Source organism: Mustela nigripes, chromosome 12, assembly GCF_022355385.1.
Source record: "Mustela nigripes isolate SB6536 chromosome 12, MUSNIG.SB6536, whole genome shotgun sequence".
NCBI lineage: Eukaryota > Metazoa > Chordata > Mammalia > Carnivora > Mustelidae > Mustela > Mustela nigripes.
This window is the reverse complement of record NC_081568.1, coordinates 143,463,247-143,488,378: the sequence shown is the minus strand read 5'-3', so window position 1 is coordinate 143,488,378 and position 25,132 is coordinate 143,463,247. Positions and strand designations below refer to the sequence as shown.

The 25,132-nt window shown below is 39.2% G+C and overlaps 1 protein-coding gene across 4 annotated transcripts in view; it reads left to right on the top strand.

Annotated features, from left to right (window-relative positions):
- The window catches only part of COMMD10 (COMM domain containing 10), a 199,442-nt gene that overhangs the window by 55,707 nt on the left and 118,603 nt on the right, over nucleotides 1-25,132 (top strand). For 2 of the 4 annotated variants that reach the window (XM_059416701.1, XM_059416698.1), the window contains one exon: nucleotides 4,595-4,699. The exons of the other annotated variants lie outside the window; for them this stretch is intronic. In XM_059416701.1, the coding sequence (XP_059272684.1) occupies nucleotides 4,595-4,699 (105 nt within the window). The remainder of the gene's footprint in view (nucleotides 1-4,594; nucleotides 4,700-25,132) is intronic. 4 annotated transcript variants of the gene reach the window in all.

Genomic DNA, 25,132 nt, shown 5'->3' with positions numbered 1-25,132 from the left:
TGCTGAGTAAGGAGCTCGACGTGGGGCTCGATGCCAGGACCCTGAGATCGTGCCCTGAGCGGAAGGCAGATGCTTAACCAACTGAACCACCCTTCCTGGCCTAGTTTAAATGAGATTTTAGCACTTCTGGTGTGAGGTTGCCATATGAATGCTTAAATATATCTTTAATGGATTATGTAAATCGTGTTTCTTTCAATTTTTTTCTTTATATGAGAATCATTTAGAGGAAATTAAACATATAAGGAAGAGGAGTCATTTTTATTATAGAAGATACTTCTCTCAGAGCAAATTATTGGGTACTTTTGACTGTTCTTGAGGTATTTGGGAAATAAAGATTTTTCTAATATGTTCACATATAAAATCTTTTTATTTTTATTTTAATTTTTTTTAGCTTTTCTTCTGTCTTTTATACTTATCGTCCAGCATTATGTAATCTTTAAATCTCATGTCTGTATATAAAGGGCTTTAAGGTTTTAATCATATCCTCAGATCTTGGGTTACCTGCCCTCTTACCTGGACACATGGCCATCCCTAGATGCTGTGTCGCTCTGAGTCTGTGGCAGGTTACTTGTTTGTATGTAGCAGCAACTCGGCGTCACCAGTTTTGTTTTCGGTCTGTCTTTGGATGACATGTTTGCGAGTCAGTCAGTGCATGGGGAGGAGTCATGTTAAGTCACCTTTATAACGGGAAATGAAATTCGTGAGCAGTGGGAACATGTCCTTACCCCGGCTTTTAGATGAACGAAGCAGTAGCGGTAGGAGCTGGAGAAGCAGAGTTATCCTCAGTAGTTTTTGTTAATTCATGAATTTCTCAAACAGAATTTGTTCCTTCCTTCCTCTCTTCCTCTCTTTCTCATATTCTCTTCCCCACCCCCCCCCCCCCCCCCCCCCGCCTTCCTTTCTTCTTTATAGTGGAGAAGTGTAGTATCTTTCAGAGATAACCCATTTTATCTCAAGGAGTTCTAATCATCCATCTTAGCAGGGGAATTTTATCTAAACTTAAAATGTCGCCACCTCCTTAATAAGGGCAATGTAATAAACACTCCAAAATAACCCTTTTGTAATTCTCGGCAGTTAAACAGAGAGAGTTATTCAGGTACAACTTTATTTGTGGAATGAGTAAAGGCTCATGAGATTTTCCAGCAAAAAGAGATGTTAGATGGATTTGGCAATGGAATGTTAGATATGACATCAGAAATGCAAATGGCACAGAAAGAAGATAAATTGGACTCATCATAACTGGAAACTTTTGTGCATCAAGAATGTTATGAAGAAAATGAAAAGATAACCTAAAGAATGGGAGAAGATATTTGCACATCATATATCTGCTAAGGGATTTGTATCTAAAGTATTTGAAGAACTCCTGCAACTCAACAACAAAAAGACAACTCAAATAAAAATGGGTGAAGGACTGATAGACATTTCTCCAGAGAAATGTACAGCTCCAGAGAAGCTGTACAAATGGCCGCCAAGCTCATGAAAAGATACTCCGCATCATTAGTCATTAGGGAAATGCAAATCCAAACTCTACTCACTGGACTGGCTATAATTACAAAGAGAAAAGGAAGGAAGGAGGACAAAGGAAGAACATAGGTGGGAGTTAGAATGGGGAGATGTTAGGACCACTGTGATTACTGATGGGGTTGAGCCACTGTGGGAAATATTTTGTTAGTTCCTCAGAAATTCAAACACAGAGTCATCATATGACTCCACAACTCCAGTCATAGATATATACCTGTAAGGACTCAAGTAAGTACACATGTGTATGTGCAGGTTGATAGCAGTACTAGTCACCATAGCCTAAAGGTCCCAAATGTCCATCAGTGGATGAATGGATAAACAGTGTGTGGTTTATACATACATTGGAATATTAATGAGCCGTAAGAAGGAATGAGGTACTGATACCTGCTACAGTGTAGATAAACCTCAAAGACTTTTGCTTACTAAAAGAAACCAGACACAACAGGTCACATAAGTGATCCGATTTATATAAAATATCCAGATTAGGCAAAGCCATAGAAACAGCAAGCAGATAGCAGTTGCCAGTGCCTGGGGGCAGGGAAAATGGAGGAGTGACACCTTAAAGGTTTTGAGTTTGTTTTTGGGGTGATGATATCTTCTGGAATCAGATAGTGGTAATGGTCGCACAATTCCATGAATGCATTAGGAGCCACCAAATTGTATTAAAACCCTAAATTTGAGAGAGAGATCAAGAGAATAAGGGAAACCAACTTTAGGAATATATATTTTTTAAAGAATAATTTATTTATTTGAGACAGAGCAAGAGAGCTGGGGGAGAGAGAGAGGGTCTCAAAAAGACTCTCCACTGAGCCCAATGGGGGGCCTTGATCTCCTGACCCTGAGATCATGACCTGAGTCAAAATTAGTAGTTGGACGCTTAACCAACTGAGCCACTCAGGTGCCCCCTGACAGTGGGAATATTTCAACCTTCTGCATTTATTGATGAGAAAACTCAGGCCCAGTGAGGTTAAATGATAGTTCAGTAGATAATTGGCACAGTCAGATGAGACCCTAGTCTGACATAGGAGAGGGGACATGGATCGAAAGGGACAAAACTGAATTTAAATTCTTGGAATAGGGGCAAGAATCTGAATCTTTCTGCAACAGACTTCCAAATTTGAAAATGTGGCTGGTAATACAGATCAAAATTTTTGAAGAATTGAGATAACATCAGCGAAATGCCCGTTCCAGTGAGCCTCACATAGTAGGTGCTTAATATTAATTGAATTTGAATTTGCATTGATATGGTTTAACCTTGTGTTAGGAACATAAGTAATTCTGGAAAATATTTTGAGGAATATATTATCTTGGAAAATAGTTGAGTACTGGGGTGATAACTTGTATAATAGTTTGTTCTTTTATTTTTTTTAATTAACATATAATGTATGATTTGCTTCACGGGTACAGGTCTGTGAATCTTCAGTCCTGTATGATTCCCAGCGCTTACCATAGCACATACCCTCCCCAGTATCTATCACCCAGCCACCCCATCCCTCCCAACACCCCATTCCTCCCCACCGCCTCCCCGCAGCAAGGCTCAGTTTGTTTCCTGAGATTAGAGTCTCTTATGGTTTGTCTCCCTCTCTGGTTTCATCTTGTTTCATTTCATATTGTTCAGTATTACCATATTCTAGTTTGTAACCATTGAGATTGAATTGTCTGTAGCCATCTTTTTTAACAAACCACTGCTCCTTTTCTCTTAATTAGTAGAAAGGATTCTCAAATGAATATAGAGGAAGAATACTGCTTCTGTAATTGCTAATATTGCCTTGTAGGCGACTTGAACTCCCTGTGGGATTTTTTTTTTTTTCCTCCCACAGTGACCTTTCATAGAGTATGTGCTCTGAAAGAACAAGTCCACAGGGGTAGCATGGCAATCTGCCAATTATCAGTGTAATTTTCTGTGATGTTAAATCATCTTTGCATTTATTTGACCATTCTCAGTGACATTATTTTGTGTTTACTTAGTAGCTTTCAACTACAGGGATCAAAATTCTTTGCAAATACTGAGCCTCAAAACACTCCTTTGAGGTGGCATACTGTAATTATCCTTATGGATTAAGAGAGGAGGAGGATGGTATCCTTTAACTGTTAATGCTGTAATAAGAGAAGAAATCATCTGCAAAAGATAGGTTGCTAGTTGTAGGATGGTTTTGTCTTAAAATGAGAAACTAGAAGTTTTTCTGCCTTATTAGATGATGCTCATGATTTTCATTCCCATTTTTATTTGGCCATTTTTTCCTACTTTTCAACTGGTTGTAAGGTGTACTGACTCCTTTTGTTTCTAAAGTACAGGAAAATAAGAAAATTGTAAGCATGTATCCAAAGTAGTTTTATCCAACTATGTAAATTTATCCAGCCTTTTTGCTCTAGACAGATGAGTAGAATAATTTACATATTTCCTTTTTTAAAAGATTTTATTTATTTATTCATTTGTGAGAAAGAGAGCAGGGGAGGTGCAGAAGGTCAGGGAGAGAGAATCTCAAGCAGACTCCTTGCTAGGCACAGAGTCCCAGATGGGGCTCCATCTCCTGATGCAGATATCAGCAAGAGTCAGACGCCCACTGACTGAGTCAACCAGGCAGGTGCCCCTATACGTTTCTTAGCTTTGAGAGCGAGTACTATGTAGTCAGTTATAATAGTCACTATGTAGTCACATAATAGTCACATCCTCAGTTATTTTTGGTTGGCATGGAAGTGACCATTTAATAATATTGCTGCCATGTAAGTGTATTCATGCTTCTTTTTGGTGATGTGTTTTAAGAGCAAAGTACTACCTAATCCTGTATCTTTTGGCTCTTTCTTGGTCTTTGGAGATGGGGAGATATCCTACAGGTTAAGATACAGAACAAACTTAAAAATACAGTTTAAAATGGGGCCTTCTTAATAGTAATTCCTAAAAAAATACACAACATGACTCACAAACAAATTTAGTTTGTGTTAAGAAGCAAACCCCTAAGTTGCCTTATGTAGGTTTAATGTGGGTCAGGGCCCATTTGGAGGCTGAAGTGACATCTTAGCTGAGCTGCATAGTTGTTGCTTCTGCAATTGTCTTTTGTTGAATTCCCATCAGCCTGGGTTGGAGGAGCTGATCAGAACCCAGTCTCAGTATCTGCAGCGCACAGACCAGGAACGGCTACACCGACCCTACCGTGTTCCGCCAATCAAGAAGATGATGGTAATTGATACCGTTTATTGACCACTTAATATATGCCAGGTATAATTCTTTGTGCTTTTTTGCTTTGTCTTGTTGGACCCTTGAAGTTAATAAACAGTAGAGTCACTTTTTATTATTTGCCCAGGGGGACTGAAAATAATTTACAATTTAATAAAGTAGCCACCGTGCTTCCCCAGTGATTACTTTGCCACCTGTCTTTAGTGAGGCCCATGGCGAATGCCTCTTCTCACAATCTTTATGGTTTTATCGTGCTCTTAAACATTTTGTTTGGAAAGCCATGAAAATCTCCTGAGGGTAGGTGATTTATTTCCATTTGCCAAGTGTGCAGAGTGAGAGAATGACCTTGATAGAGATCAGACTGAGAGTTGGTCCTGTTCTTCTCTGGCAGGGCTGTCTGGGTGATAAAGTACATGTAGTACCAGAGAATCAGAGAATTTCTGGTAGGAAAACAGTCTGTACTGAATTTTTCTAGAGCACAGCTCCTCCGCTGAAGTGCAAGTAGCTAACAGGTCAGCTGAGATACCGACTGTGCCCGTAGGGCCCTGGGCAGCAAGGCTGTGTCCACGGGGAGCTGGTCGTCCTGGCCAGTCACCCAGCCTCAAGCTGAATTGCTGGCTCGCCACACTGTAAAGTACGAACATACCATTTTTTTTGGTCCATGCCAGGATGGTAGCCAGTCTCCGGAAAAATAATTCCGCTCCAAAGTGGAAAAGAAGTAGAAATTGTACTTTTTTTTTTTTTTTTAAACCTAATTCTCTCTCACCTATTACTTAGTTCCCCAGGGGAGGGAGTGTGTTGGATTTAGACCTTGAAACTTGTATTTAGTCGCTCATTATTGTGATCTCAGAAGTTAGCAGTATGACTTGCGTACAAGTAGAAGCATTTCCTGACTGGTATGTGTCCTCACTGATTGTGTGGATTAACAGAGGGCAAACTTGATCTGTTTTCAGAGGGTGCTTGTTTTTGCCTCCGTTATTCTTTTGGGGGAAGTTTGGGATACTAGTCATTTTAGGTAATTTTTGAAGCTCTGGTGCAAAAATTCTTTGACACAGTAAGACTTTTCTTTATGACTCATAAATGTATGTTTATCATTGATTAACATACATTAAGTGGTTCATATGGCAAGTTGACCCGAATCAACTTCAGAGTGGATTCAGAGACCACCGGTATGAGTCCTGCAGTCTCATTTCTGCCAGCCTCTCCCACAAAACTTCTTAGTCTTCTTTTTGCACATTAATGTTAAAAATTAAGACGGCCACTTTTTTTTTTTTTCCCTCATGTACAATGGTACCTCATCTTAGGGAGACGCAGGTTTTAGAGTCCAACGCCTTGCAGGTGCTGATGATCTCATAGAGACCAGACTATTCTCAGGCAGAGGGAGTCCCTTAGGAATGCACCACATGGGATCCCAGCATCACATTCCTGAGTAAGTCCTGTCACCTGTGTTACTGCCCTTCAGGACTTAGTTAAACAGTCTGCCAGTTCTTCAGTTGAACATGGAGAGTTCACGTATGTGTTTTAGCTCTTGAACCACTGTCAGCCCACAGGGGCCCTCAGCACGCATTGACTGAAGTACTAAAGATGGACTTTTTCCACCTCACGCCGGGACTTACATTCATTCAGGGGAATGGTGGGCCTAATTGCCCCCATGTTTCAGTTCTCTATTTGCAAAGTGTAGAGTTGAAGTCATGTAAGTGAATCACAATATTGAATTCACATAAATTTGCTATCATGTCACTTCCTTGTATTACCTGATGACTTGTGCTGTATGCGCTTTGTCTCTCAGATGTGTTTCACGTATTTATGGCTTCACAGTCTTCGGGCTCCTATTTCTTAGAATTTAAAAGTACTGCTGTGTTCATTAAGAAAGTCTCCTGCCTATTACCAACCTCCTACTGATTTATAGGATTAGAGCCTGTTAGGAGAGAGAAAGGTTTCTTAAATAGAACCTCACTGGTATTCTGTTATTTTTTTTTAGCTGAATATATTCCTAGGGAATGTTGCAGGTAAACATTCTGTGTGCCCAGTGAAAAAGGGAAGGGGTAAGATTGTGAAGGTGTAAGCTGCTAATTTTTAAATTGACAGGGAGGAGTGAGTATATTGACCTAATAGCTACCAGTTTAAAGAATACAAATTCTAAAACGATTCTGTTTCCCTCCAGATATATTGAGCTAGGTTCTGTTGCTAGCAGCCAAATAATTTTAATTGGATTTAGATTCGGATATGACTGTCTCCCATGGCTTCCACTCTTGGAGCCTCAACTTATGCCACTTTGTACAGTAGGGGTTTGCCTTAATTTATATTAGCAACATTAATCACCTGGGGTTTTTTTTCTTCATTCTAGGCCATTAAAACATATCACATTCATTAGTGTAAGAAGAATTCTGCAAGTCAGTTATCCTCACAAATTAGGATCTGAAAATTTTGAAAACAGCTGTTAGGTTTAATTTACTGTATTTTAAGTGGTCTGGTTGAAGATTACTATTTGTGGTTGTTTTTTCTTTTGTTTTGTTTTCCCATGTCAGTATCCTTGCAGACTTTGTTCCCACCTAGGTGTGTGTCCTGGGACAAAGCATTTCACTTCCTTGATCTTGAGGCTTTCCTGCCCAAACTAAAGGGCTTGCATGAAATGGTTTCTCCCATCCAGCTCATGAATAACTCCATACATATTAGATTTGACAGACAATGCAGAGTAAGGCGAACTGAAGGTGGCATTGATATGCAGTGAAAACAACTCAGGTTTCAGAATCACCCTATTTGCCTCTCAGGAAGGAAGTAGCTGAAGGATCTCCAGCAGGTGACTTATCTCTTAGAGGCTCAAATTCTAATCTGAAAATTTGGACAATAATAGCTACCTAACAAGGTTTGTCCGGGAATTAAATATGATATGAAATGTAAAAGTGTCTATTACAGTACAGTTTAGTTCAGGGGTGTCTTTATCCTTTAAAGATAAGGTTAAGACAGGAAAATTGAAATGTCCTGCTCTTTACAAGGCCATTACTGAGTTCTGCCAAAAGTGGAACTAGCTGTGCAAGTAGATAATTCTTTGAATTTGCAAATATCCTCTAATATCTTTAGGATAGATTGCTATTTGACAGCATTTGGAAGAAAATACTTAAGAGACGTCTAGGTCTGTCACAAGACCTTACTGAACTTTTTTCTTTGGTGCTAGTAGCCTTCTTTTCTTTTTCCTGGTGCCTTTGAACTTAAGTCAGAAATGAACACTAGGTAAACACTCATGCAAAAGGCAGGATCCAGTTCAGTTCCTTTTTGAATGACTCTGGACTAATCACTTAACAGCTCCTTACATCTCTAGAGATAATGTCAAATTTAGGACTACTAAAATATACACAATATTGTGACTATGTAAAGGAAATTTGTTATATATTTAGAAATAAAAGGTCAAAGAATATGTACCATCAGAACATTTTGGAGGAAATGGCTCACTCACACAGGCAGATAGTATAGCCGATAAATTTGCCAGCATTTTCGGTTAGTGCCTCATTTGGTAGGCAATCTTAATGTCTTTTGAATTTGTGGCTATAATAGTTGGTATCTTCTAAAAATTTCTGGATATTTCATTATAATCTAGCATGCATGTAGCCTTAAGCTGACTGTATTGGGTAATTATCAAGTATTTTATATACTGATTTGTTAAATACATTATTAATAGATTAGTTATAGTTGTGGTGTTCGAATTTATGCTTTGGTTTGTTATCTTCTGTTAGGATTACAAATTCTTTTATCACTAGTGTTGGGGTAATCATTTGGGCTTATCGTGTTACTTGTGTAACTTTTATGTAGAATAAGTCAGTAAGATTCAACAATGGAAAAATTTAAAAAGCTGCATGCTTAAGAGAAAGCTTATCCTTATGTTTACAATAAATGAGAGAATAGTACTTTGAATGTTTGATGAATGCAGGACTTTGGCAAGAGTTACTGAGTATACCTGCTCAGTTTTAAGTTAAAAGAAGTTAGAAGTAGATTAGAGTATAAATTATTATGGAAAAATGTATAAAAGGTAAAAGGAAGATTCTAGACATTCTAATTTCACATTTGTAATGAAGTTATGAAAAGTTAAATGAAGTCTTTTCAAATTTTGAATTTCTAACCAGGAAAAAGTTGTTTTCTATGAATACTTCTTTTAAAAAAAAAGCCACTGACTTGGTTCTTAAATATTTAGACTAAGTCCTATATAAGTTTTATCTGAAATGGTTGTAGAAGCATGCAGAATTAATGATTGTAATATAAAATCAGCATGGTGTTTGGATCTTCTAAAGCTGGTTCATGAAATTTGCTGAGTGCAATTTTACCCAAATGTATGTGACCCTGAGAATTTTTTCCTTTTTTTTAAAATATTTTTTAAAAGATTTTATTTTTATCTATTTGATAGAGAGAAAGATCACAGGTAGGCAGAGAGGCAGGCAGAGAGAGAGGGGGAAGCAGGCTCCCTGCTGAGCAGAGAGCCCGACACGACACGGGGCTTGATCCCAGGACCCTGAGATCATGACCTGAGCCGAAAGCAGAGGCTTAACCCACTGAGCCACCCAGGTGTCCCCCTTTCTTTTAAAAATTTTTTACTCTAATGCCAGTTAGTCACTGACATTGTTAGATTAGTTTCAGTTTATAATACAGTAATTCAACACTTTTATATATCATCACCCTGTGCTGATAATGATAAGTGCAGTGCACTCCTTAATCCCCAAGAATTTTTTTTTTTTAAGATTTTATTTATTTATTTGATAGAGACACAGTGAGAGAGGGAACACAGGCAGGGAATGGGGGAGAGAGAAGCAGGCTTCCAGCTGAGCCCATGTGGGGCTCGATCCCAGGACCTTGGGATCATGACCTGAGCTGAAAGCAGAGGCTTTACCAGGCGCCCCAATTTGAAGCTTATTTAAAGTTACTTAAGATTGGCACTTCGTTATGAGAAATTATTTCACCTGGCATTTCCCTCAATTGAAAATGACATAAGTAGGGGTGCCTGAGTGGCTCAGTTGCTTAAGCATCTGCCTTTGGCTCAGGTCATGATCCTGGGGTCCTGGGATCGAGCCCCGCATTGAACTCCCTGCTAAGTGGGGACCCTGCTTCTCCCTCTCCCTCTGCTGTTTCCCCTGTTGTGCTCTCTCTCCCAAGTAAATAAATAAAATTTAAATTAAGTTAAAAACCGTAAGCAAAGAAGATTTTAAAAATATTATTGGTGAGTTTTCTTTCATTAAAGCCAAGAAAGTAAAGTTGTAACAAATTCGTTATTGATATAAAATATTTAAACTTAAAATGTTACGAGTTTCAGTTTTTCAATTAATGTTATGGAAAAATATTAACCATTTAAAATATGCATTCAGGTATGTGCATGGCACACAGAATTTTTTGCCCCAGATTCCAAGTAAAGTAAAGTACTCCTAAGTACTTTAAGAGTAGTATACTATTGCTTCCCCACTCCTGGCCTTTTGCTGTTGTTGTCATACATTTTTTTTTACATATGTCATAAAGCTCACACTATATGATTTTTGTTTTAACAGATAATTACCTTTTAAAAATTTTTATTTAAAATCCCAAGTCAGTTGACTCAAGACAGGGAGATTATTGGGGGGTACCCAACCCACTCAGGTATGCTGTTTAAAATGTGCAAGTTTTCTCCGGCTGGTAGCAGAAAAGGAAGTAAAAAAGGTTCACAGGACACAAGGGACTCCACATGTTGCCTATGTGAAGATAGAGAATTGGTGAGGCAGAATGTGGGCAACCCCTAGAAGACAGTGTTCTCTGGTGGATGTCAGGGGAATGCAGATTGTTAGCTGCAAGAACTAGATTCTGCACCAGCCCAAGTGAGCTTGGAAGTGGTGCTTCCCGAGCACATCTGGACAGAGCCCTCCCTGAGTGACATCAGATGGTGTATATGCCTATGTGCGACCCAAAGCAGAGAGGCCAGCCACGCCTGTCTGAAATTATGACCTACAGAACCATGACCTAACAATTGGATGCTTTTTAAAAAATATTTGTTTCAGAGAGATACGTTGAGACGGAGATAGCACAAGCAGGGGGGGAGAGAGAAACAGACTCCCTGCAGAGCAGAGAGCCCAATGCGGGGCTTGATCCCAGGACCCTGGGATCATGACCCGAGCTGAAAGCAGAGGCTTTACCCACTGAGCCACGCAGGCGCCCCTGGATACTTTTTTTAAGTCCCTATGTCTCTGGTAGTTCTATAGCAATAAAAAACTAATACACCTTGTGAGCCCTCTGGGGCTCTGTGTTAGATCCTTCTGAAGTCTCAGCATAGGATCTTCCAGTCCCACTCTAGATTTGATTTTTACCTGGAAGCTATTTCGTTCTTTGAGAATCACGTTATCACCTCGAGGTTACGTCACAGAGCTTTATTGTTTAACCTGGTGCGTCCTTGCACCAGGTTAAACAGCACACAGAATTAACGGTGTCTTCTTTACCTCATCTCTTTCCTCTCACATGTTATCAGCAGATGCAGTGAGAAGAAGCCTGCTGGCCCTTGAAGTCGTTGAGCTCATTAGGAACATGTCCTCTTTTCAAGTGTTGTGCCCACAACAGTATTTATAAACTTCCTTCCAAAATACAACAAGGATCCCCTCAACCCTCGCTAGGTCTTCAAGCCTTCCGCTAACCCTCTCCTCAGTCTGGCCCTTCGGCTTTCGTGTTCTCCGTCTGGTTTCAAGGCTGCTAAATACCACAGGCGAGCATCCTAATTCAGAAGTGCACGGCTTGTCTGTTGCCCAGCCCCACAAGACACATAGCATTATTTCTGTTGTCCTCTGTTGGTTGAAGCAATCACAAAGATCTACTAGGTTCAAGGGGGAGGGGTCTGGACCCTACTTCTCTATGGGACAAATCTTACAGTTATATTTTAAGAGAGGGATAAGCAATATAGTGTCTGTGTTTGGAGAATTACATCCCCCACAGACCTCAACATGTTGGCTTCTATTTTAAAATTGCATTTTGTCTGCTTTGTAATGCTCTTTTAAAATAAAATGGTACTAATCTTCTACCCATTTTGCAATCACGGAGTCACGGGAAAATGTGAAGTTTTGTTTATACTAGTCCTACAGTACATCCACTGCTAACATCAACCAAATGGGGCATTCTAAATTCAATTAAAGTTACTAGGTGCCAGTTGCAGCCGAATTTTCTTTTTTTCTTGTTAACGAGTTTATCATTTTTAAAGAAAAGTATTCTCTTAACTGAATCTGTCTGTAACTCTTCTGTAGTTGTGTTACATATTTCAAAAACTGTCCAGCAGTAGACTATGAACTGGACAGGTGTGAATTTTCTGCATTTGTTTCATAGAGGTGCCTTTTTCTTGTAAAGAGAAAGCTCTGATGGGAACTAGGTAGTATAGTATGTTATTATTCCGTGCTGTCCAAATCTCTTCTCACATAGGTCAAACTGATAGTTCACTGGGCTACAGCATGGAAGCCTTGAGGGAGGTCGTGTCTTGCAGGGTTCCTCATCTCGGGTCTTTCCCTTGCATAAGATCTTGCGCTTTCAGCTGTCGTGGCACGAGGAGGGACTTCTCCTCAAAGGTTTCTCATCACGTAAAACTCCACACGGAACTTGTGAAGAGCCACTAGATAAACGATGGGGGAATCCTATGTTAATACACCCAGACTTTCTGAACTGCTAGGTCACACACATCTCAGCAAACTATTATTGAAAGTGAGGCGCGTTCCCGTTGAGACGCACTTGTGGCTCAGGTCGCAGCACAGCACCTGCTAGATTCTGTTAGGCTGTCGCTGACACAGGCAGTCCTTTCTACCCCTCCTCCTCTTAAACAGGCAGACAGTGAATCAGCATTGCTTGGATTATATGTTTCGAATAAAAATCTCAGCAGAGCATCTCCTTTTAAAACATAGTTCTCTTCCGTGGTGCTCGCCAACCTGGGCAGCTGCCTTGTTGTGCGGCTCCCGCAGTCTGACCTGTAGCACGACTCACAGCTCTCACACATGCCAAACAGTGTGCCTCCAGAAGCACGCATGAAACACAGAGGTGCGGCTGATCACAGAGCCAGCATCTGTGTAAGCGCCACCCAGAACAAGGTATAAAACACTGCCAGCGTGCCAGACCTCTCCTTCACTTCTTCCAAATAAGTTCCCGCTCGTTCCCCTCCCATGCACTCTACCTTCTTTGATAACCTCCTGTTTGTCTGGGTATTTTTATCCCCTGCTCATAGATCTCTGAACACCACAGTTTGGCTTTGATAGTTTTATTTTTGACCACATTTCATGTAAATCATGCTGATTGTGTTCTTTTGTTCCTGGCTTCTTCGACGTTATGTTCTTGATACTTATCCTTGTCATGCAGAGCTGTAGTCTGTTCATTTTCACTGTTGTATAGAGGTTTTTTATATGAATAAACCACGTTTTACTTACTCATTGTAATGTTGAAATGCATTTGGGTTGTTTCCAGTTTTTAGCTAATACATATACTGTTGCTGTGGATGGTCTTGTATGTTGCCTCTTATTACATATGGTCACCATTCCTGTTGGGCCCAGGGCCACACTGAAAATTCTTTCTGAGACCTGCCTCTTTCGGTAGACCTTCTTTGGGCATGTCGGACATCTGTGAGACGCCTCCTTGAAGACTGGGAGGCTTTTACTTAACTGAGAGGCTCTGGTAGGCCCCTCCCTGGTCCATTTAGGGCATTAACAAAGGGTTTTACGTGTCCTCCCTTGATTTGGGCTATGGTTTTGTATTTGGAGTCTCTAATCGTATTTGGAGAATGTTTGCCAGCTGAGAGACTGGAGATGAGAAGCACTTGTGTTCTCCAACCCAGCAACTCCTGGCCCCTCTTTCTTCCCCCTAAATTTCCCTTGTAAAGTGATCACTTTTTTCTTCAGGTCATCTTTTGCTTGCCATTACTACCTTATCATGCAGGGCTACGAACAGTGAGCTGACTGAACATTTGCCTATGTTCATTAAGTAACTTTTTCACCTTCTGAATATTATATAGGTAACACAGTTTTGCCACTTACTATTTTTTTTTCACTGCGCACACAGGCTCCTTAATTTTTCAGCCTCCAGTGAGAATTTTCTTACCCTTCTCCAGCTCTTGCTAACAGTTTGCTCACCATTTTTCCAGCCTTAGGCCACTGTTTGGTTCCAGAGCCAATATTACATATATAATATATGTATAATTACATATAACTATTGGTATAATTATGGCAGTACTACACTTTGGGTACTGTTAGCGATTACTTTATAACAAACCACTTCAAAATTCAGTGGTTTGTAACACTAACCATTTCTTAGTGTTCATGAGTCTGAGAGTGGGCAAGGTTGTTTGCTTTCGGGGCTGGGCCGATCCCTGCTGGCCTTGCTCTTGTGTCGCAGTTGGTTGGGGCAGGCCAGTTCAGCCTGGCTTTTATTCTCTGCGGTGACTGGGGTGCTTGGGCTTCACATCTTTCATCACTGAGCGGCTAGCCTGGGCTTGCTCACTTGCTTCAGAGGGAACAGGAAATGACACCGGGCTCCTTGAGGCCCAGGTGCAGAACGGGTCCCCCGTTGTTTTCTTCACATCCTCTTGGCCAAAGTAAAGCCCACAGTAGGGAAATAGACCCTGGTGATTTATGGAAGATGCTACAGAATCACATTTCAGAGATGATGTCTGTAGTAGGGGGTAAAGAATTGGGGTCATTGTTCCAATCTGCTAAAGTATGTGTATGTTTGGTTTTAAAGTAGCTGTATGGAATGCATACCAGCCGTGTGTTGGAGTCATTGTTCAACATTGTCACTGGAACTCAGTAATAAGTCTTTTTAGTTTTAGACGCTTTGGTGAGTGTCACTTTTACTTTATTGTGGTTTTCATATTTATTTTGTAAGTTGCTAATAAGATGGCTTGCCTTTGCCCACCCCCACCCCCTTTTTTAAATTGCCCATTTGAATGTTTGCCTCTCTTTCTTAAGGAAGGGAGGAGTACCTCCAGGGGCCTGGTTTACTTCCCTGGGCTACTTCAGGATCCTGAACAAAAAAATCATCACTTTGTTGTTAGCTATCCAGTGCTTTCAAGGGAATGTTTTTGAATTTTTGTTCTTGATTATTCTTTTTTTGTCAAATTTTTCTATTTAATCCTTGGTGAGAGAGAGTTGGTCTTAATCTCCCATTCTGGAAGGAGATTTGTAGTTTGACTTTCATGAATCTGACGGATTTGGACATGTGCATCTAAAGCTTTAAGGATTAATCTACCTTATGGAAAAACCTTTGTAAGTAAAGTGTCATTTGCCTTGCAAACAATTACTTTATCCCCAGGTCTGACTAATTTGTTGGCAAACAGTTTTGTTGTGCTTTGACATGTAACAGGTGCTAACATCCTTTGAAATCTTGTCACCAGGAATAGGGGGCCTAGGTCACCATGTTCATTAATTAAGTCCAGGAAATTTTATTTCTCCTTGACAAGCATATGTCATCTGTGCCTCTGATCTCCCTGCTTTTGCCTTTGTTCTCTGAAGCTTATTTTTCACCCAGTAGTCGTAATTTTTAAGCCTAGCTCAAATTATGTCATTTCTCTGCTCAGTATACTGTGAGGGCTTCCCTTATTACTCAAAGTGATGACCCAGAGGCCTTAACATAGCCTGAAAGGTCCTCTGTGAGATATCTACACGCTAAGTCCATCTCTTACCCTTTCCCCCTGCTCACTCTGTTCTAACCACAGAAGTCGCCTTGTTTTTCCCACAGCCCTTCCGACCTGCTCCTGCCTCATGACCTTTGCAGTCCGTTCCTCTTCTGGAATGCTTCTTCACTTGATGTCCATGTGGATTGCTCTTCCCCCCACCCCTGTTAGGTCTCTGCATAAATATCATAGTAGAAAAGGGCCTTCCTGGAACATGTTACACACAGTTACAGTGGCCCTCCTGTCACTCTGTCTCTCCCTTCGCTTACTCTCCTTTTCTTCCTAGAACTGTCATGCCCTAACATCCTAGTACTTAGTATTTGTTTATACACTGTTCCCCCATCCTGAAATGTAAACTCCCAGAGAGCAAGAACATGCCTACCACAGTGCCTGGCACACAGTAGTCTTCAGTTATTACTATAGTTTTAATAAATGAATCTGTAGCCACCACAGTATTTTTTTATTTCACACGTACAGACTGTTTTAAAAGGCTGAGCTAAATTGTTAAGTTGGACAACAGTAAGGCACAGAGGCTTTTACCAGCAGATAGAATGGAGACCTCTCTGACCCAGAAGAAGGGCAGTTTTGAGCCCTGAGCACATCAGGCCATGGTGATAATGTGAAAGATCTCTCTTCGTTCACTGACAAGGATAACTAGGGCATTGTTTTTCTGATGTTAAAAACCAGCAAACCTCCAATAAGGAACTGATTACAGAGGGAAATAGTTTTTCTACATCTTCATCTTGATAAGAATTTAAGATCAGTATGATTATTTTAAATAAGCATGTATTGCTGAGGAGGCTGGGTCTCAATAGGCAAACATTTTGTTGACAAGAATATGTCCCCCCCCCCCCCGATTTTTATCTAAATTCTAGCTAGTTAGCATACACTGCAGTATTGGTTTTGGGAGTAGAATTCACTGGTTCAGCACTTTCACATTCGTACATCACCCAGTGCTCATCACAACAAGTACCCTCCTTAATGCCCATCCCCCATGCACCTCCCACCATCAACCCTGTTTGTTCTCATCCTTTAGAGTCTCTTACCCTTACTTCCCTCTCTCTTCTTTTTCTTCCCTCCTCCCCATATGTTCACCTGTTTTGTTTCTTAGATTCCACATATGGGTAAAATCGTATGGTAATTGTGTTCCTCTGACTCTTTCACTTAGCATAGTACACTCCAGCTCCATCCACAAAATACGCCTGTTTTAATGGGATGTAGGGAATTCAAATTTGGCATTTTAACAAATCCAACATTTTGCTAATAAATGGGTTTGTGAATGGACTTAAAAAGTTTAATAAATGTAATATTTTAAAATAGTGATTTCAGCTGTGATTTCAGTGTCATCAGGGGTAGTTTTCTCCTTGTCTGTACCTACCTTCTCTTGTCTTCCACCAATCAGAAAGCTCAGGATAGTCACCCAAGTGTTTTTTGGTGTTCTTTGTTAGACGCCTCTTTTTGAGTCCCACTGTCTAAAGTAAGATGTAGCCATTGCTGGAATGGGACCAGATCTGTGTCACAGGGACAACAGTGTCCATGTATTGGGTGTTTAGTATGTGCCAGTGCTTAAAATACATTCTCTAATTTACTCTTCACTGTAGTTCTGTGAATTAGAGACTGTTTATCATCTCCATTCTAGAAGCAGAGAAATGGAGCAGGATCGTACAGCTGGTAAGTAACTGGGTTGAGATCTGAATACAGGTCTGTCTGACTTCATTATAATAAAGCAGTCAGTGAGTGACTCCCGATTCAGAGACAAGTTATTTCAACAATTGATTTCCTATAGAAAAAGTAGAAAAAGAGTCAGAAATGAGAATACGATGTGTGGAAAAATATATTGACGCTGAGCGGTTATTTATGGCCATTTCAACCATAAAAGAAAAATCAAGAATCAAATTTTGCATTAGAATACTAAAACCTGAAGGTGCTGGTGAAATTATGTCTTATATTTTGGGTGAATACAGTTGTATATTCTGTAAAATGCATGGCGTTAGTAGAGTATGAAAGTCCGCCAAAACCTATTATGTGCCATGCTCTGTGATAGGTGGTGCTGTGTGGGGGAAAAGGGGGTATGAAGGTTTCTCCTCGGGACAGACTGACAGTGATATGAGCAAGGCTTGGAAACAGTGCAGTTAATTGGGAAATTTGTTAAGCACCTAAAATGGTACCTGGTATGCTAATACTTCTAAATGGTAATGAGTTGTGGAGGTTTATTCAAAGTGCAGCATGAGCACCTAGATGTGTGGGATTGATCTTTTCTAGATCCCTAGGGAAGAGTCCACAGGGGAGCACACGTTTGAATTAGGCCTTAAAAAGTGAGTGAACAAAGGAACGGATAATCTTAGTAAAGGGAAGAAGATATGCAATGAGTGACTAAATTTAGTAAGATTGAATCCTAAATACGGGATATTCACCTTCTCTGAATTAATTCACCTTCTCTGTGTGTGTGTTTTTTTTTTCTTTAAACAGAAAGCATTTTATTTACAGTGTGAGTAGATTGTTCTAAGAACATCGTATTATGACCTTAAAGGGAGTCAGTGACAAAATCGAGTATTTATTTTAATTTTTTTATATTTGTGCAATGTAGTTACATAACCTAACTGCACCATGTAAAGTATAGTACGTCAGGATACTGTTTAATCCTTAAAGGAAAGAATTTCCCAGCTATGTTGGCCTGTAACAATTATTTCATAAAACCAGGAACTTTATTTCCAAGTAACCATTTAGAAGCTTTGCTCATCGAGTGGGTAAGCTCCATTCTGAAGACTTTTGAGAATAAACGAGGATGAAATAGTAATGGTTCAGGGACTGGAGGCAGTAACGTCCCCTCCTCACGTGGTACCCGAGACACTGGATGCTTATAAATGGTCATGAATTGTAGAGGTCAATTCCAGGTGCAATTGGGCAGCAAACAGCAGTGGTTTTTCTGTCCACGTGCCTCCCTTCCTAGACACGATCCTGTCCTCTGCCTAGTAAGTCAGGGAAATTACAAATACAGTGCTTGGAAAAAGGTAGGTATCTAGATTTCCTTTTAGAAATTTTACCAAACGTTGGGGCGCCTGGGTGGCTCAGTGGGTTAAAGCCTCTGCCTTCGGCTCAGGTCATGATCCCAGGGTCCTGGGATCGTGCCCCGCATCAGGCTCTCTGCTCCGCGGGGAGCCTGCTTCCTCCTCTCTCTGCCTGCCTCTCTGCCTACTTGTGATCTCTCTCTGTCAAATAAATAAATAAAATCTTAAAAAAAAAAAAAAGAAATAGAAAACTTTACCAAACGTATTTATAATTTATTATGAAATGGTTGTATTAGTGACAAAGATATAATTTAAGTTGGCTTAATCAAATAATTAAGAAAATTGTTTTTTAATTGGATAAATGATTAAGTGAGAAATACCAGAGAAGCACATTTATCTGCATTTTGAATGATACCAAACCTGTAGAGTGATTTTCCTTCTTCCTTGGTAAACACTCTTATTGTTGGTAGTGTTCTGTCAGCATTTAGTATCAGCCGTTCTGTGGCCTGTGAGACTATCAGGGAATAGTTAAGGTGTTTAGACTGCTAAAATATCCAGAAACTTTCGGAGTTTTCATGCCAGCAGAGAAGCAATGGTATACAATCTGAAATTCCCTGTGTTTATTATTTAAATATGGAAGAAACTGTAGTGAGTATTTAGATGTATGTGCTCAGAATTCTTGTCTTTTGCTACCAGTCCCTGTTTGGAGGACAAACTATAAATTTATTAAAATACAAATTTATTCTGAAAATTTGGTTCAAATTCATTATTATTTACATATTTTTCTGGCTTGGCAGTGAGCTAATAAATTCATTATATACTGACCCTCAAAGAGTAACTGCATCCTCATGTCAGATGCTGCATCCAAACATGAGAAAGACACAGTCCTTGCTCTTTTTAATTAAATGTGATAGGTAAGACTGGAAAGACAGGAAAGCAGCTGAAGATGGATGAGTTTCCCAGGCAGGAGGTAACAGATTTATTCTTTTTAACCGTTCTTTCGATCGCATCAGGTGTAAAGATTTTAGCAAGAAGGACTGCTGTCTGTGAAGATACATAGTAATAGAGAAAATGTTCATTTGTTGGTGCCAAAGCTCCTTTACCTTCTTTGTAAGCTTCTGGTCATTTCTTTGTCCTCAGACCCTTGAAGGTCTTCTTGAAGTTGTAAAACTTCAAGAAAACCCATGGCCTTGGTCAAGGCGACATGCCTTCTTACCACCTTGGTACTGAAAATTGGAAGAGTATGTAGGATAGTGTTTCAGGTTCCATGTTTTACTTCTGTCAGTGGAAACAGCATGCTTCAGCTCGCTCTTCTCATCATCCAGCCGGAGGTCCTGTGCTGTTCTGTGGTGAAAATTGTGAAATAAGAAACAAGCCCTTCAAAGAAAGAACAGTTTGACAATCTTGATAACTGTTCCTTCTTGGAAGGGTTTGTTTCTTACTTTGTGATTATATCTTTCTGTTCTTTTTCATGGCATTATCCTTTTATTAGAAAATGATGCTGATGTTAGGTGATAGTAGAGCTTTTTTTTTTTTTTTAAAGATTTTATTTATTTATTTGACAGAGAGAGGTCACAAGTAGGCAGAGAGGCAGGCAGAGAGAGAGAGAGGAGGAAGCAGGCTCCCTGCTGAGCAGAGAGCCCGATGCGGGACTCGATCCCAGGACCCTGAGATCATGACCTGAGCCGAAGGCAGCGGCTTAACCCACTGAGCCACCCAGGCGCCCGATAGTAGAGCTTTAAATAAATATGTGATTTCTTAGAAAATAAAATGTTGCCCATGTCATGAGGTCGACCAGTGTGTGTGTGTGTGTTGCACTGATCTGTTAGTCCATTTGTGGGAACAGATGTAACTTTGTGTGTCAGCTACATTCAAGTAAAATAACCTGGTTCAAATTCTTTCTCTGATGTGGTGCTCCTCTTGCTCATCTCTAAAATGGGTTGTGAATGCCCGTCTCCTAGAGTTGGTGTGACGACTGATCGTGATAATGTGGGTATAAGGGTGTCGTGCCAAGAGCGTGATGGTGTGTAGAATACTTTTAGTTTCTTCTCTTCTTTCTTCTTAGAGGTCATTGGGGGTGGAAGGGAATTTCAGGTAAAGTTACCATCTAACTTGAATATAAACCCAAGAGAACAAATATAAAGCAAAGAAAAATACATCAAATTTAGAGAAAATTTGAGGTTTTAAATTTTATTGTATTGTAGTAAAGTAAATCAGACAGTGAACAAAATACCATTTTTACATTAGTAAGTCATTTTGTTAAGTATTGAAAGTACGTTTTCCCAATCTCATTATTTATGCTTAGAACCATAATTGGTGGTAATTCAAATATGTGTTCCTTATTGTTCTAAAATATTTTTACATACTATGTCATTGATACTTCTAACTCTGTACTGTGCATATTCATATTAATAATAACAGATGAGAGAAGGCTGAAGGCAAAGTGATTAAGTGACTAGCATTGTTGTCATGGTCAGTAAGTGATAATCAGAACCAGATCGTAGAGTTATCTTTTGTTTCTGTTGCTATTGTTTGTGACAGAGACAACTTTAGGAGGACCCAGTGCATTTTTAGCATTTTACTTTTCTCTTTTGCTTCCTATGAATCATTTTAATTCTTATTCTTACAAATTGGCAGTTTTATAAAGAGAGAGATTGATTTCCCCAAGGTCACGTTAATGATCTTATCATTCTGAAACAGAATATATCTAATCACTAAACTCCTTCCCTGGCCCTGATTTGCAGTGAGAACAATTGTTGCCATGACAGTTGGATAAAATCAACCAAAGGAAATCTTTCTTGGTGTAGACAGTTGGAATAGGTGTCCCAGATACCAGGGTTATGAGCAACCAAGGTTTTCGGATTTACATATTTTAGAGAACCTTTTTCAAATTGCTTTAAACGTCTAGAGGTTTCCATGTAAAGCATTTCAACTGGACCAAACATACACAAATCAAATCAAACATACACAAATCACAAATATATAAAAATAGTAGTAGTAGTAGTATATATATATAATAGTAGTAGTATATATATATCTATATATTTTATATATAGTGTCAGCTGTTTCTTTTATGATATTTGGGTGTAAGGGGAGGTGTTTAAAATTTTAAATTCTTGAAGGTTACAACCTTTGGGGTTCTTGTCTCTATGATTAGGTTCCCATATACCAGGGTAGGCTCTGATCTAACCTAGTAGGTTTTGGTAAATTTCTTTGCTGTTAGGAAGAATGTATATATTGGAGGTGGCGGGTGACCAGGCCCCAGGCCAGCTGGGTGGATTGTGTCTATTCATCATTCTTGATAATTGAATTTGGTTAATTTTGAACTAATTGTGGTTGAAGACTTTAAGGTATGGATAACCCGACAGTACAATGAGTAGCAAAAATGTGCACCTTGTTGTGTAAGAGAATAGTGTTTCTACTCTCTTGCCAGTTTTGTGAGGTGAAGTTGAGAAACATTAAGTCTTTTGGAAGAGACACTGGTACATGTCCCCATCAGTGTTTGATTATCACACAGAGCATCTTACTTTGAGATCTTACCTTCTAGGATCTACTTTGGAGCAATAAGTTTGCAGCTATTTTAGGTGCAAGAGCTTGTCTTTAAATAGATACTCAGACCCACACCCCCTCAATTCTGCCCTGGTCTTAATGTGTGTCTTAATGTGTGTGTGTGTGTGTGTGCGCGCGCGCGTGTGCTTGGGCGTTTGTGTATTTAACAAACGTGGGACAACTCTTGTTGGGTAAACTGGAGTAAGGCAACCAGGTATTGTTAGTTATTACTGCACATACTTGCCCCCCGATTCCTGGAAACCTCTCTACCACCTTGAGGGCTCCTTGTCTTCTTTAGGAGTTCAAATAGGAAAAGAGGAGTCTTGCATGTAAAAAGCATAAGCTAAAGGGAAATAATTATTTACCTAAGTGAGAAATTTTTAAATATATCAATTGAATAGGTATACAGATACTGTTAATATCAAAATATCAAACATTTGTTAGTATCTCTTATGTAGATCTTTTTTAAAGCATCTTACAAAAATTTACTTTTTAAATGTTGGTTTTTTTCTTCTTGAGTAGAAATTGAGATGTTGGTTTTTTCTTCTTCTTTTGAATAGATCTGATGAAATTTAAAATTTTCATCAGTTTGGACTAAGTCCTCCTAGTGAGCATGACTTTATGTCAAATCTTCCTACTGTTCCTAATGAAATAAAAATGTCAAGGTAAAATGGTACCTGTTTAGCTTTTAAACACGAACTGTAAAAGCTAACTGTCATATCGTGCACATGACCACATATATATTTTTATTTCTATTTTTTTATTGAGGTATAATTGACATACAAAGTTGTATTAGTTTTAGGTGTGTGTTATAAAGATTCGACGTTTGTATACACTGGGAGATAAGCACAATAAGTCTAGTCACCATCACCATAAGTTACAAAATAAATATATATGTCTACATTTATATATACATCATATAATCTTTATATATATATATTTATAAACTTTATATATCTGTATAGTGTCTGTGTGAGAGAGAGAATGCATGAGCTGAGCTTTCAATATCTACTCTCCCAGCACCTGGAAATATGCACCATAATACCATTGTCACCACACGATGAACCACATCCCCATGACCTGATCATTTTACAACTGGAAATGTGTACCTCCTGACCCCTGTGACCATTTTTTCCACCTCCCAACCCCCTGTCCAGCGACAGCCACACTGTCCTCTGTATCCATGAGTTTTGTTTTGTTTTGTTTTTTTTCTAGATTGCGTATATAAGTTAGATTGTATGGCATTTGTCTTTCTTTGACTTATCTCTCAGCATAATACCTTCAAGGTCTTTCCATGTTGCTGCAAATGGCAAGATTTCTTTTTTTTTAATGGCGGAGTATATACCATTTGTGTTGTGTGCGTGTGTATCTGTCCATACACGTGTCCACATACACATGCACACACATATCCGCACTACATCTTCTTTATCCTTTCATCCTTCAGTGGACCTTTAGGTTTTTTCCATATCTTGGTCCTTGTAAATGCTGCTGTATTGAGCATAGGGGTGCTCGGCATTTTCATTTTCTTTCAGTAAGTCCAGGTAAGTGGAATTGCTTGGAACATATGGAAGTTTGAAAGTTTAAAGACAGTTTTAAAAAGTTTAAAAATATTTTTAATGTTTTGAGGACCCTCTGTTCTGTTTTCATAGTGGCTGCACCAATTTACTTTCCCACCAGCAGTGCAGGAGAGTTCCCTTTTCCCTACATCCTTGCCAGCAGTGTTATTTCTTATCTTTTTGATAATCAGGTGTGAAGTGGTATTTACAGTAAGACCACAATAGGTCTGATTTGCATTTCCCTGATGATTACTAATGCAGATTACTAATACCTTTTCTTGTACCTGTTGGCCATTTATGTGTTGTCTTTGGAAAAATGTCTATTTTTCAATCAGATTGTTCTCTGGTTTTGTTTTGTTTTTGTTTTGATGTTCAGCTGTATGAGTTCCTTGTATATCTTGGCTCTTACCTCTTATTGGGTATATGGCTTGCAAATATTTTCTCTAATGCAGTAGGTTCTCTTTTCATTTTGTTGACAGTTTCCTTTCCTGTGCAGAAGCTTTTTAGTGATGCCGTCTTGCTTGTTTATTTTTTGCTTTTCTTGCCTTTGCTTTTGGAGTCAAATCCAAAAAGACATCTCCAAGACTGATGTCAAAGAGTTTACCCTCTTTTCTTCTATGAGTTTTATGGTTTCAGGGTTTCGTTCAAGTGTTTAATCCATTTTGCATTAATTTTTGTGTATGGTGTAATAATCGAATTTCATTCTTCTGCATGTGTCTGTTCAGTTTTCCCAGCAACATTTATTAAAGAGACTGTCATTTCCTAATTTTATATTCTTGTACCCTTTCTCGTGAATGACTTTATTTCTAGACTCTTCTCTTCCATCGGTCTGTGTTTCTGGTTTTGTGTCAATACCATACTGTTTTGATTACTACAGCTTAGAAATAGGGAACATGAAACCTCCAGGTTTGTTCTCCTTTCTCAAGGTTGCTTTGGCTATTTGGGGCCTTTTGTGGTTCGATACAAATTTCAGGATTGTTCTGTTTTGGAGAAAAATGGGAGGGGACTTTGATGAGGTTAACATTAAATCTGTAGACACTTTGAATGTATTTTACCACTCCCTTCTGGCCTGCATTATTGTGCTGAAAAATCTGCTTGTAGTCTTATGGGCATTTCCATGTATGTAACAAGTTGTTCTTTTTTTTCTTCTTCTTCTTCTTCTTTTTTTTTTTTTTTTTTTGGCTCTTCTGAGATTCTTTCTGTATCTTTAACTTTTGACATTTTAGTCATAATGTATAGTGATATGGCTCTTAAGGGTTCATCTTTTTTGAAACTCTCTGGGCATCCTGGATCTGGATGTTTGTTTCCTTCCCCAAATTGCAGAAGTTTTTAGCCATTATTTTTTCAAATAAGTTTTCTGCCTCTTTTTCTTCCCCTTCTTCTTCTGGGACCCCCTATAATATAATCATTAATCTGCTTGATGCCCTATGGGTCCCTTAAGCCATCTTAAGTTTTTCAAATTCATTTTTCTTTGTGCTATTCCGTTTGATTAAGTTCTATTACCCTGTCTTCTAGCTTGGTAATCCTTTCTTCTGTTTTATCTACTCTGTGATTGAATCTCTCTACCATATATTTCATTTCATTTATTGTATTCTTCAGCTCTGTACTTCTGTTTGGTAGTTTCTTATATTTTTTCTCTCTTTGTTGGAAAGTTCTGACTGTGGCCATCCGTTCTTCCCCCAGTTTTGGT